Source organism: Rosa rugosa, chromosome 4, assembly GCF_958449725.1.
Source record: "Rosa rugosa chromosome 4, drRosRugo1.1, whole genome shotgun sequence".
In the NCBI taxonomy this organism is placed as follows: domain Eukaryota; kingdom Viridiplantae; phylum Streptophyta; class Magnoliopsida; order Rosales; family Rosaceae; genus Rosa; species Rosa rugosa.
In genome coordinates, this window is record NC_084823.1 from 34,040,510 (window position 1) to 34,054,933 (window position 14,424).

Below are 14,424 nucleotides of genomic sequence, written 5' to 3' on the forward strand. Positions count from 1 at the left end.
CCATTAATGTCGAACAGTCCGTCCATGTTCATGTCTTCATGGAACAAAGCTTCGACTTCTTTGTTGATCCCCTTCTTTGGTATCTCCAGATCGAACCCTAATACCCTATTATTGGTTGGTAATTGTTATCTAACTTATTAGTGCTTGATGTTTTGGATGAGAAGTCTCTGGTCCCTCGGAAATGACCACCGGCCCATGATAACGAAACGGCATTGTGGCCGTCTTTGGAGGCTTGCCAGAAAATGGAGTAGACCCAAAATTCAGGACGGTTTTGAAGTATGAACTCGAGGAGTTGTTGAAGTGACTTCTGCAGCTATTCTTGACAAAGATTATGGGGTGGCTTCCATGGCTTAACTTTGTTGGAATACAAGCAACAGAGCAACTGAGTATCAAGAACTGGAGAAAGGACAAAAGATGAAAAGCAGATGAAGAAGATGAACCCCCGTTGTTATCAGACTTAATTAATTTTCTGGGATTATTTAAGGGGATAAACTATTGATATATCTCAATCTCAGTACGTACGTACCTAGTACTGTGACTACATCTTGTGACCAGGAACAGAGTCTCCCACGTAATAAACACATTCCGATACATTGTATATGTTTCAATCAAGGGTTTACGATTGCTAGCTTCTTCTGTTCATTAATCATTAATAGATGTACGTAGTCACCTTGGAGCTACCCCCCCCAAAAAAAAAAAAAACAAATGGCAGCAACAAGTAGAGAAAAAAATGAAGATAGTACTTAATGTGTACTAATTACCAATTTATAATAAGAAATATTAAAATGTTGCTTAAATTTAGAATATTTTGCAATTAATTATCATTGATATCTAGATTTTTCAATTGTTTTATTTTATGAAACCTAATAAGGTGCTAAATTTAACATTATTATTCTCTATATATACTCTCATGTTTTATGCCCCCCCCCCAAAATTCAAATCCTAGTTTCACCCTTGCTAGGAACACTTTCCATTATTTATCATCACGTATATTCATGATCTCGTGCTTGTATGGTTTTTTTTTTTCTTTCTTCTCTCTAATTTTCTCATTCTTGTGAGAGTTCTAGGTGTAAGTTCTTCCCGTCCTTCGCTTCAGGGCCTGTCTCGTTTCCACGGCTTCCCGACTGCGCCTCAAACCTTTGAATTCGAATGCTGATCTTTCGTTAGAAAGTACTCAAGTGGAACTCATCTCTGATCTCTCCTCCTTGATGCTCTATGTCGTTTTGACGACGTGATTAACATATTCACTAGCCAGTAGTTCCACCATGTCAAAAAACGCAGTGATACTAGTGGATTTGAGACTTGGATGCTGTGATGCTTAATTCAAGCTTTGACTCGTTATAATGGTGTTAGCACTAATCTGCTCACGCGCGCATCTTGAATGTCCTTTTCGAATGCCCCACAATAGTTACTTCATTGTACTAATTAGGTGGGTAATTCTTAGCTAGCAAACACGCTATGATCTAGTCTGAACGTACACTAGATGCCCTTGAAACTCCATTTCGTGCGGTTGCCACAGTCACATGGCCGGATAAACACCTAGGAGTCACATATTTCACATGGCTGTGTTCAAGGTACTTTCTCCAATCATCATCGTCATCTTAGAAGTATAAGTCTACCTAACTAGCTAGCTCTTGACGAAGTAGACAATATATATCATCAAATGAATTTGAGTCGATTTGTTAAAGTTTTTTTTTTTTTTTTTGAACTTGTGGGGTGTCAGTCCATTAAAGTAAAGTAGGAAACATTACAAGATATGACTCATTCGGACTCCGGGCAACGACTGAAAGATCCATGAATGAATAATCTAAGACAATCCTAGAGTCCTAGACTAATCAAACAAAATGAATCCATGAGATCGATGAAGCTCAAGTGCTGTAGAAACCAATTTCGACGTACACTACAAGGATGGTCTCCAACCACAGTCAAAAAACCATCCCAATTTATTCATATTTCCAACGATGTAACCCTACTCTAAGGCACCCATGGGAGTGCAGTCCTCGGGCTCAGATCCTTTACCAGAAGACATGTGCACCTCCCCAACCGTAGGGGTTAAAGTTACTGCAGCCAAGCCCGAGTACCTTCGATCTCCAGAGGATGAGAGATGTTTCACTGTCTTAAAGCTTCTCTTCCTCCGAGGTCTTGGACCATCAGCGATCAGCTTCTTAGGTTTCAATCCCAGAGTCGATTTGCTCACGTTGAATTGTAGTTTCACGTTTTAAACTGTGCACTACTGCCAAAAAAACTATAAATGTGCATATGTATGTGGTTATAACTTACAAGCTAGATATTTTGTGGGATATAGTGACAAAAAGATTTTATTGTGCTGATAGAGGTGTAAGGTACATGTTGCCGATGAGTGATGTTCAACGTTCGCGGCGGTCTGCCATCCTAAGAACTAATTTGAAAGTGAATGTTCAAATTAATATAGCCTATTTATAGTATTTGATTCGACGTATCATGCAGCCCAATTTTCTTCTTTTTCTTTTTCTATCAGAAGATAAATGAATAATGTAATAGGGTACGTAAAACAATAAAACTTAATTTGTCCACACTAAACTCTAGATTGAAAGTCTATACTGATGCACTACTAGAGCCGAAACCTTACATCTAGGGAGAAAACCAATCACAACACAAAAATTGCTTACCCGGAACCCTACATCTAGGGTGAAAACCGGGGAATCCAAGTCGATCCTGCAAAATTAACCTTTTACTTATTGAGATAACAATTAATCCCAAGTTCAAATGTTCAATCACCAAGACCCTATTCTAAAGTAGCAACTTTTAACCTTGTGCAACTCGATCTATGGCTAATAAAGAAACTAGTAATGCAGACATACAAGTGGAAATTAAGAAGGAAATTTATGCCTTGGTTCGCTGGACAATAGGTTGACGGTGAAAATTGATCGAGACTCTTGGGAGTATTTCATTTATTTGATCCTAAAAGCTTGTGATCGAAAAGGACCATCATTGTGTTTATATTTGGAGTCTCTTTAAATCATAATATCTGTAATCATTGAATTTTTGGAGCTTTGGTTTAATATGACCATATATATGTTTCTCTAGAAATCTATTAGTCAAGTTGTTAACATGATTTGAACATTCAAATGTTTATGATTAAAAAAGAAAACAGCGAAATGCAAAGCATGTAGTCTGGTCCATAGCATTTACCATTTAAACATGTAAAAACCTTAATTGCATGAGAAGATTAATACTTGATATACGTGACAAAAAAAATATTATAAAGAAAGGTGGACGTTTGATGATTCTAGCCCAATAGCCCATCACTTTATCATTTAAATAATCCACATTATTAATAGACTTTGATATTTGGAGGTCTAATTAGAACCATCCCACATTATTTTCTTTCAAAAGAAAAAAGAAGGCAATGAAAAGTGCAGTCTAGCAAGTTCGAGCCGATGCAGCAGCCACTTGCTCCACGCTGATCCCAGCATTGCACATGTTGGCAAAAACTCGTGTGTGTTTCATACCATAATTTGACAATGACCCACAATGTTTCTCATAAGTTTTCACCTGTATGAAAAATAGATTCAAACCAACGTTAAAGAAATAACACTAGCTAATATCCATCCATATGTAACGATACATATCTGGAATAGGAGAAATGTTCCCAATTAACATTACCACTGCTAGCCGTTGGCAACATTAATCGTTTTTATCCTTGTATGTCACTTTTAGAGATGATTCATACAAAAGATCAATCAAATCAAAACTCGTTATATATCTTCTCATAAGTTATATCGTGCATGAATCTTTTATATATCATGATTTATAGAAATAGTCAAATACTATGTCCGTCCACTTGATCACCATTAGATGATTAAATTTAAACGATTTTTGAATAGGTTGATCTTTCTGCATGTATGTTTATGAAGCATTTTGTAATAGTTGTGAATGATCGATCAACTGAAAATTAGAAGACTTACAACTGTCTTAAAGCAGTCCCAATCATCAACAAGAGCTTGCCCCCCAGGACGAACAAAGTTACTTGAATATCCCAACACAAGTTGTTCGATTTGGTTTATGTTGTGGTCAATGCGCTGCCTACTTGAAATTTCATCATCTAGGACCCTTTTAGCTTCCTGCTTCATTTCAGAGCCAGCGGGTGCGCGTTGGAACTGCATATGAATAGATAGATATAATGGTTATAACCAAGTATGTAGCTAGTTAGCTAGCTAGAAGTTAACAAAAAAACTAAGCCATGTTGAAGAAATATATATGAAATCAGGGGTGATTAACAATGTAGACCTTGTGCCAAAGATGAAGAAGATCTGCATCGCGATTGTCAACAACTTCTAAGATTGACTGTGGCGATTTGCTTTCAATGGAGGAAGAGTTATCATTTGCACCCAAGTAAAAGGATACTAAATCTGAGGTTTGATACATATTTCCATATTGCATAACATGAGAACCATAAGTATTATTATTTACTGTTCTCAATTTAACCTGCAAGTCATCAGAGAAGTACTACTCCTGTTAGAAGTCATGTATATTGATGAAATTGTCCCAGTGAATTAAAATGCTATCGTCTCAAATTTTTTACCGATTGATATTGCTCTTCCAGAGACTCTTGGCGCAAATCTTGTAAGTCACTGCTCCGAATTCGAAACACCAAAAGTTAATGACAACAGAGAAGTATTTGGTGAAGAAGTATATACATATAAAGGGTAAAATCTTTATATGGTACCTGAACTATCACGAAATGCACTTTTTGGTACCTACAAATTTTTAGGTAGTCTAGTGGTACCTGTATTATCCCTCCGTTAGCCATTTTAGTACTTCCGTCAATTATTCCGTTATAGTATGGGTAAAATCGTAGAACACCTATTTTTCATATTTCTTTTACAAATTTTTGATTAAACTAAATTAAAATAAATTAGACTAGGTTAAAAGAAAGACCTAGAATTGAATTTAGTGAATATCTATTGATTAATCCTATTAATTGTTCGAGAAAAAAGTCATCTCCAAATTAGTATATATTAAATTTTCATAAAATAAAAAAAAATTAAACAAAAAATAAAAGTACTTAAATTAATTGACCCAAGTATCCCGATAACAGTGAAGAATAAATTGAGTATTTTTTTTTTATATGTCAAAATATTAATTATAGATATTCAAAATATTAAATTCTATAATTCTAATTATGAATGAAAAGACTATTTTACCCTTACTATTTTACTCACATGAGTGTCACATGACCACCACGTAGGTATTTTTAACAGAATAATGGACGGATGTACTATAAGGGCTAACGAAAGGATAATACAGGTACCACTAGACATTGTAGGTATCAAAAAGTGCATTTCGTGATAGTTCGGGTACTATATGAGGATTTTACCCTACATATAAATGAAACAAAACATACCAATCCTCCATCCAAGAAACACTATACAAATCACCCAAGCAAGTGTCATATTCAGGAGGTGGAGGAGGAGTCATATCAGGGCAGTACGTTCCCCAACTACTCTCAGTTGCATTTGATGCTGTGGTTGCATAGATGCTTATATTTGTCGGCAGTAGACCCTCGAACATACTCCCGGATTCACAAGCTTCAAGGTAAAATACCTGATCAAGTGTTTCAGTATCATAAGAAAAGTAATCAGATTGGAAGCTCAACCCTGGAGTTAAACAAATGTATAGTAATCAAACAACGTTCCATATATGTAGAGTCATGTACCATGTTTTTGTATGCATTAGCTTCATGCTTCTTTATCAGAACATCTACCAGATCATTGGCATAGACATAATCGCCCTCAGGCATACCTGAAAGAAAATGCATGATATTGATGTCAACGATGTATCTTTTAACTTCTTCAAATGAAAACCAATTAAGGCGGTGACTTCTCGTTCATGTCATTCTGCACTCCAAAATTAATTCGTTAAATAAGCTACTAACCGATGAGCCCAGGCCCGCCATGGTCGGTGTAATAGATAAAGACATTGTCGTTTGGCCCGCTGTTCAGAACCTTGCCACTACCCCCAGAGAGATTAGATTTATCTCCAAGAATGACAGCATAAAGATTAGCAGCAGTAGCATTCTCTCCTGCGTAATCCTGCATATATGACGACACTAAGTAAATTGCAGCCTAATTCTAATTCATGAGTGTTACTGAAAATTAAAATGTTGGAAAACAGTGCAGAAATGCTCTAGTTTGGTTTTCAAACAATGTATCAAAAACTACTCGATCTGTTTTCAGGGCATGAGCTCACTTGAAGGTTTAGATTAAAGCTGGTAAATAGCATGAACTTATAACTAGGTACGAAAGTGCTGAAGAAAACGAAACTTGCAAATTCGATCAAATTAGTGGTACTAGTTTAGAACTGAATTGACATTAGGCTAAACCGCTAAAGGACCTTGGGAACTCCATGGTAAACATCCTCGCCGTCGGGCTTGTTGATGATGACACCAGGCCTTGGATTCTCAGGGTTGTTTGCAATGTCATCGTACATGAAAACAATGATGTTTTCATCTTTCAGTCCACCTTTCTTCAAAATTTGATATGCATGACACACATCAGCCTGCAATATTAACAAAAATATAGATATTAATTAAGACATAATAAAAAGAATATGGAATACATGATGGTAAAATATGATGTTTGTCCTTCTAGTTTGGCCCAGATTTCACTTGAATATCTGTTTTTACAGATGCAGTTTACTAATTCTTTCAACCAGATTCTAAATCCTTATGGTTTCAATAATTCGATAAAATGCAAACTTATATCACTAAACCAAATAATAGGTGTGTGTCATATTCTTCCATTTAATTTTTGTTTTAAGAAATGAGCACATGTGAAGTAATTTTATCTATTTTCTAACTGATCACATCATGCTCTATCCCCGTCAAACAATTTGACAAAATTAGATGGCAAAACAAAGACATTTAGTAAACTATAAACGAAAAATGACACCATTGAGACTGAATTCTAAACTAAGAGTGATTAACCAGAGTTCTATTTACCTAATGCAAGACTTTTCGAGCGAGAAATTGTAAGAAACCAGTCAATCTCAACCATATATACTAAATCTCATGAGGTCAAAATTGTAACAATGTTTTATAGACTTATATAACCCTAACTAATCAATTGTGAATTAACTTATGGTATTCACTGAATTTATTATGTACCTGATGCCTATAGTTTCCATAACCCATAGACCCAGCAACTAGAACTGCCCATCTTGTTCCATTTGTGTCACTGTTGCTAGAGCCCCTATCAACATGAATAATGAAATCCTCTGGAAATTCTTGTGGCATCAACTTGGGAAGTTGAGCACTGCTCACACCAAAGATGGTAAGCAATACCAAAAATACTCCACTGGAACAGTACTGCCCTCTCATTGTGACTCTTTCTCTTTTGGGTGGTGGTTGACCTTCAAAACTGGAAACTTCTATGTTCAAACAATAGTAGCTAGTGAACTAATTTATAGAGTTCTGTGGTTCAGAACCAATGGTTCAGATTGAAACTTCGATACAAAACCAAGATCATGAAGGGGTTAATTAACTTTGATCGATGCATTCAATTTCTGTGCTAGAAATATATTATATAAGGTGGTCGATGACCACAATATGTATTAGGATTAATCTGGCAAGTCAGTCTCTATGTATATGATTTATACCGATAGCTCAAAGAAGACAATTGCTTAGGGTCAATTACTTGCAAACAATTGGGATTTTTGTTCTTTTTGTGAGTGAGCTGGGTCGATGATATTCATGAGATCAAGGGTTTCATAACAGTTTTGCATTGTTAACCTCGCTAATGATTGGCTAAGTTACACAAGATGATAGAAAAGTTGGAAGACTTGTTGTCTACGTAAAATGCACAATGTCACATCTGAGTTTCCACTCGGCGACAGGAATTTAGAGTTTTGAAAACTAGATACGCTAATAAACTACTCAATGCGTTGACTATGCAGCATATATTGCCCTAAAAATATTTGGGAGAAATTGACATGTTCAAAATTTTTCTTGCTTGACTGGAGTTGAAATGTTTGGACAGTCAAAGTTTGAATTAATAACTTGGTTTACAAAATAACAATTTGAAGCCTCAACTTTCTTCTTCTTCCTTCCTAATTTTTTTCTTGAGTCGAAGAACTCTCTATTGTACGTTCATCGTACACATATGTACGTAGAACCCGTACAACCAGCACCAAAAAATACTAGTATCAGAGAATATCACTACTAAGAAGTTCTCTTTTTTCCTCTTTTACCTTAACCCAGATGTTCGTAATTATTGAAAATGAAAAGCAATTGAGTTTGCTAATTACACCAAATCGTAACTAAATAGCAATGATTCATAACTAAAAGCAGCAGGTTAAGTTATATCATAGCCAAACGGTAGATACAGATCTCAAAATAAAGCACTCGACTATTTCAAAAGGGAAAAAATTCGAGCACGTTGATTTTATTTTGCTCAACTACGAAACCTATACAGTCAATAATGTCAATTTTCGTAGCTAATTCCCTTATTGTAAAAGAGTCATTCATTTGCGGCAATTTAAAAGTTTTGAGTCCAAACATGCAAAATTATTAATTGAAACTTCAGTGGCCAAAACTTCAAAAATAAACTCGTTCGTGCCCATTTTTTCTTTTTGATTAGAAAAACAACTCAAATGCTACAACTAATTTTTCATGAGTCGACCTCACCACATGGCACTTACAAAATGAAGACTGTCACTGGGAGTTCGTGCCCATTTTTGGTTTTTCCTAAATTACTAATACTGGTAATATTTTAATAGAGAATAACTATTAATTCTTTTATTGTCTATGAGAGAATCTTGATAAAAATAAATAAATAAATAAAAAGTGATAATGAGAAAATTCCTCTATGCAAAGGGTGGGGGCTAAATCAATTGAAAAAAAGAAAAAGAAAGAAGGGCGAGGGGGGTGGGTACGCCTTTCACAAAAGGGATCTGTAGCAGTACCAAACTTCGTTTTTTGGTCAAAAAAATGGTGGCTGAGTGAGCTACCACTCTGGAGCCAAGAGCAACGGTTAAAACCCCTCCCCAATGAATGTTTTCACAAACTGGGGTTCGAACCAGAGACCTCCTATTACCAGGAGAAGCCCTGCAGCGTCCGCCCCACCTGCAGCTTAGCATGCTTCCACTAAACTAACCCCATTGGGTCTGTAGCAGTACCAGACTTCGTGATACTGGTGTTTGCCCCGAGTGCCAAGTCATATTACTGACAAATAATCTGAAATATTATTTTGTGAAAATTTCAATTTTCCAACGTCACAACCATACTGCCAACAAATTGACCATAAAGGCATAACAGTTTGCTTTCCCTGCTTTGGTAGACAGTACAAGTGTACAACCATCCAAGATATTACGGTACTCAACTCGGTTTTTTGTACCAAGAACAAAAGGACAGATCACTTCTATTCTCCTGGACTATGAATCAAATGGTCAGATGGAGAATAACAAAGTCGTATTCAACGATGTACTGCATTACATTACTCAGCAAATCGAAAGGTACTCCATTTGTCTCTATCTATATCATTTAACTTTTCTTTGTTGTTGTTGTTGTTTTTTTTTTTTTTTAATTACATGGAGGTCTTGAGCCAAAATAAAAACGAAAAGAAAGAATAAACAAGCCTGTTTTTTCCATTATTAAATACTTGTTTAAGTAAAATAGATTCGAGAGAGAATTGTAGAGAGAGATGTGTGTTATTATTGAGAATAGGAGCCCTATATATAGGGATTACAAAGTGCTAGTTCTAATGTTACAAGGAATACCAATCCGTGTAGGATTGGGAAATCTAGAACCTTCTCTCCTATTGCTACTCCTAGTTTGATAAGGCAAACTAAATCGATATTCCTTCAACACTCCCTCTTGTGCCGCGTCAAACTTGGTGGTGACGCTTCATCCGTTGCCTCGTTAAAAACCTTGCCAGGTAACAAAAACCCTGTGGGATAAAAATAACCCTGTTCGAAGGACAAAAAGAGCACAACACGTCCTTCACTCTTCGAGATCGAACATGTAGACATCATAACTCCCCCTGATGTCGATATCTCCCCCTGATTGCTACAATCGTTGGAGTTCGGATAACTTTCTCAATCCGATGCTCTTCACATGTTTCTCGAAGGTGGATTTAGGTAACGACTTAGTGAATAAGTCCGCTACCTTATCCTCTGATCGGATTTGATTCACTTGAATCTTTAGAAGTGATTGTTGTTGCTGATTATAAAAGAACTTAGGCGATATATGCTTGGTGTTGTCGCCTTTGATGAAACCTAACTTCATTTGTTCAATACAAGCTGCATTATCCTCATAAATGCATGTAGGTTCATCTGTGGTAGACTTCAAACCACAACTTCCTTGAATATGTCGAATCACAGACCTTAGCCATATACATTCACGAACGGCTTCATGTAGAGCAATAATCTCTGCATGATTCGAGGAAGTAGCAACAAGGGTCTGTTTCGTAGACCTCCAAGATATCGCAGTGCTTCCCATGGTAAAGACATAACCTGTTTGGGAGCGACCTTTGTGAGGGTCAGAGAGGTACCCTGCATCAGCAAATCCCATCAAAACATCATTGTCGTTTTGATGGAGGGAGATAGGGGGACACCGGCCACCAAGGCGGCGGCGGCAACATGGCCGGCGGCAATTCTATGGACGGGGGCGTTTTGCCTTTTGGGGTCCGATCCCAACTTTCCGTCATTCCTTTTCTCTCTGTAGGGATAAAATAGGCCCATATCAATCGTACCTCCAAGGTATCGAAAGATCGTCTTTACACCAATCCAATGGCGACGTGTTGGCGCAGAGCTATGTCGACCTAACAAGTTCACTGCAAAAGAGATGTCTGGTCTTGTGCATTGAGCTAAGTACAATAATGCGCCTATTGCACTTAAATAGGGCACTTCGGCCTCTAATAGTTCTTTGTCCTCATCCTTTGGATCTTTTCCGGGCTCAAGACTACGACCAATCATGGGAGTACTCACAGGCTTTGCTTTATCTTCATTAAAGCGCCTTAGGATTTTCTGAGTATATGCAGACTGATGGATCAAAATCCCATCACTACGGTGCTCGAGTTTTAAACCGAGACAAAACCATGTTTTCCCAAGATCTTTCATCTCAAATTCGGATTTCAAGTATTTAGCAGTTTCCTTCAACTCATCTAGAGTTCCAATTAGGTTCATGTCATCGACATAAACTGCTACGATTGCAAATCCGGAACTTGTTCTTTTAATGAACACGCATGGGCATATTTCATTGTTAATATATCCCTTCCCAATCAAGTAGTCACTTAGACGGTTATACCACATCTGTCTGGATTGTTTTAATCCATATAGTGAGCGTTTTAATCTTATTGAAAACGCGCTCCGTGGTTTAGAGCCACTTGATTTGGGTAATTGAAGTCCATCTGGAACCTTCATATATATCTCTGAATCTAGATCCCCATAGAGATATGCTGTAACCACATCCATAAGCTGCATGTCAAGTTTTTCGGAAACTACCAAACTGACAAGGTAGCGGAACGTTATAACGTCCATTACGGGAGAATATGTCTCCTCGTAGTCGATTCCAGGGCATTGTGAGAAACCTTGCGCCACAAGGCGGGCTTTATATCTTACCACCTCATTTTTCTCATTACGCTTTCTAACAAAGACCCATTTATGGCCAACAGGCTTTACACTTGGGGGTGTCTGCATTACACGCCCAAATACCTGTCTCTTTGTTAGTGAATCCAATTCAACCTGGATCGTATCTTTCCATTTAGGCCAATCTGCTCTTCGTTGACATTCTTCAACAGAGCGAGGTTCGATATCATCATAATCTGTAATTCCTTTTGCAATATGATATGCAAATGCATCATCAATCGCCATAGAATTTCTATCCATCATCTCATGTACACTAGTGTAATTTATGGAGATCTCTCTATTATCTGGAGTTGGTTCTGACATTGGAGCGTCCCCCAATGATGTCTCTTGGACATAACCATAATCCGGAATATTCTCATGAGATGGATTATTCACATCGATGATTAATGGATTATTTTGTGCCAAACTCGCTTTCTTTCTTGGGCGAGAATCCATCGAACCTATGGGCCTCCCGCGCTTCCTGGCAGGAGCCGTGGGCCTAGCCAAAACGTCACCATCATTGAGAGATGGGACGTTGGCGCCATGCTCATGCATTCTTGAGTTGGCGTCATGTCCTCTACTTTTAGGGACATCAATCATTGCAGACACGTTTGCAGCAGGTATGTGTGATCTCATCACTTTAGCGATATCAGAAAACCCATCAGGCATCGATTCTGCTACGTTCTGAAGATCGAGAATTCTCCGCACTTCAATTTCGGACTGTGCGATTCGGGGATCAAGATGAGACAGAGTGGGGACAGACCACGACAATTCCTGTCGTTCCTGTTGAACATTGATGTTCTTATCTCTCCCTAACGACGGGAAGACTGTCTCATCGAAGTGACAATCCACAAATTTAGCGGTAAAGAGATCGCTTCTCAAGGGTTCTATGTAGCGGATAATCGTTGGAGAATCATATCCAACATAAATGCCTAATCGTCTTTGAGGACCCATTTTGGTGCGCTGTGGTGGCGCAATTGGCACATAAACTGCACACCCAAATATGCGTAAGTGTGAGACATTAGGCTCATACCCAGTCACCATCTGGGACGCAGAAAAGGGTTGAGTGGCAGTGGGCCTCAAACGAATAAGCACAGCTGCATGCAATATTGCATAGCCCCAAGCAGAAATAGGGAGATTGGTGCGCATTACCAATGCCCTAGCGACCATTTGTAGTCGTTTAATGGCGGCTTCTGCGAGACCATTTTGGGTGTGAACATGAGGAACAGGATGTTCAACATCAATCCCAATGGACATGCAATAATCATCAAAAGTCTTTGATGTAAACTCTCCAGCATTGTCTAATCTTATAGACTTAATAGGATGATCAGGGTGGTGAGCCCTTAACTTAATTATTTGTGCTAGGAGTTTAGCAAATGCAGCGTTCCTTGTAGACAATAGCATGACATGTGACCAGCGTGTCGATGCATTAACCAATACCATAAAATATCGAAATGGTCCGCATGATGGTTGAATAGGTCCACAAATATCACCTTGGATTCTTTGCAAGAATGGTATATTTTCTTTGGTGTCCTTTGCATAGGATGGTCTCGATCCTAACTTTGCTAAAGAGCAGGCTTTGCAGAACGAATGATGGGCTTTAGAAACAACCAATGAGGATTTTGGTTGAGCCATAAAGTCACAAGTGACTTTAGAAGTAAAAGTTGGAGACAAAGGAGTCTTGGTGGCGTCAATGCCACCCTGAGGCCGCAGGGGGAAGGCGGCGCCGGCCAAGGATGGCCGGATTTGGGGGTGAACGGCGCCATGAGGCGCAGGGGCTCCTTCGGTGTCCAAAAACCGAGTTTTACTTCTTTTCGTTCTGAAAAAGGGATGTCCGTGTGAAGTCTTTAATATACGGATCATCATGTCACGACCTGGGTGTCCCAAACGGTCGTGCCAAAGCCTATATGTGTCGGAATCCCATAAATCATCTCTCATGACATGGTTGGATTCAATGACTCGAACAGTGGTTGCATACAACCCACTAGAGCGACACATAAGTTTCTCTAAGACTCGTTTATGTCCGTAGTCATTAGAGGTGATGCAAAGGAACTCGTGTCCATTCTCACAATGTGTTTCCACATGAAAACCATTGGCTCTTATATCATTGAAGTAATAAAGTCGAAAGAAATCGACACTTTATTAACAATAGCTAGGGATGGCAAAAATCCCCAGCGGGGTGGAGCTCCATTGGATACCCGCCCCTAATGGGGGGAGAATTTGGGGACAAATGGGGAATGGGGATGGGGATCCCCAATCCCCGCTATTTAATATTGGAGATGGGGCGGGGATGGTATTGTGAACCTCATCCCCAAACCCGCCCCAATAATATATAAATATATTTAACTTATATATTTTTTAATTTATTTTTTATAATATAAATCACAAATATGTATACATTTACTACTTTACTTTAATGGCTACATTTTTACTTTAATGGTGTTTTGACTTTTGCACTCACTGAATTATGATTTATGAATTTAATCATATTTTAAATTTATTTGTTGTAGATTTTGATTTTAAAAAAGGCAATATGAGAAAAAATTATTTTATTTATTAAATTCTTATTGGGGATTTGGGGCGGGTTTGGATGCTTAGTCCCCAGTGGGGATGGGGACGGGGAATCCCCAATATATTTTTATTGGGGATTGGGGCAGGGATGGGGGTAGAGAATGACCTCGGGGATGGGGATGGTATTGTGATCCCCATCCCCAACCCGCCCCATTGCCATCCCTAACAATAGCCAATGATTACATCAAAGTTTCGTGACCAAAATCTAATCCAACATAAAAATCAAACCGTAGACAAATCGTAGTCACT

General features: G+C 38.2%; 1 protein-coding gene across 1 annotated transcript; it reads right to left on the reverse strand.

The window, feature by feature from the left end:
* Window positions 1-3,266: 3,266 nt before the first annotated feature.
* Window positions 3,267-7,420, reverse strand: LOC133745234 (vacuolar-processing enzyme-like). The gene is made up of 9 exons (XM_062173272.1): window positions 7,148-7,420; window positions 6,376-6,540; window positions 5,918-6,074; window positions 5,699-5,784; window positions 5,387-5,586; window positions 4,565-4,613; window positions 4,270-4,467; window positions 3,948-4,139; window positions 3,267-3,534 (listed from the first exon to the last, which is right to left on the reverse strand). The coding sequence occupies exons 1-9, from the start codon at window positions 7,358-7,360 to the stop codon at window positions 3,403-3,405; spliced, it is 1,392 nt and encodes a 463-aa protein (XP_062029256.1). The 5' UTR covers window positions 7,361-7,420; the 3' UTR covers window positions 3,267-3,402.
* Between the last annotated feature and the right edge of the window lie 7,004 nt (window positions 7,421-14,424).

Bases quoted from the DNA above. Each gene is read 5' to 3' on its own strand.
- LOC133745234 (XM_062173272.1), bottom strand. From the start codon at position 7,360: ATGAGAGGGCAGTACTGTTCCAGTGGAGTATTTTTGGTATTGCTTACC. The intron at 5,587-5,698 runs GTACATGACTCT...ACACTTGATCAG, and splicing joins CTAATGCATACAAAAACATG to GTATTTTACCTTGAAGCTTG. The intron at 4,140-4,269 runs GTCTACATTGTT...ATTCATATGCAG, and splicing joins TTCTTCATCTTTGGCACAAG to TTCCAACGCGCACCCGCTGG.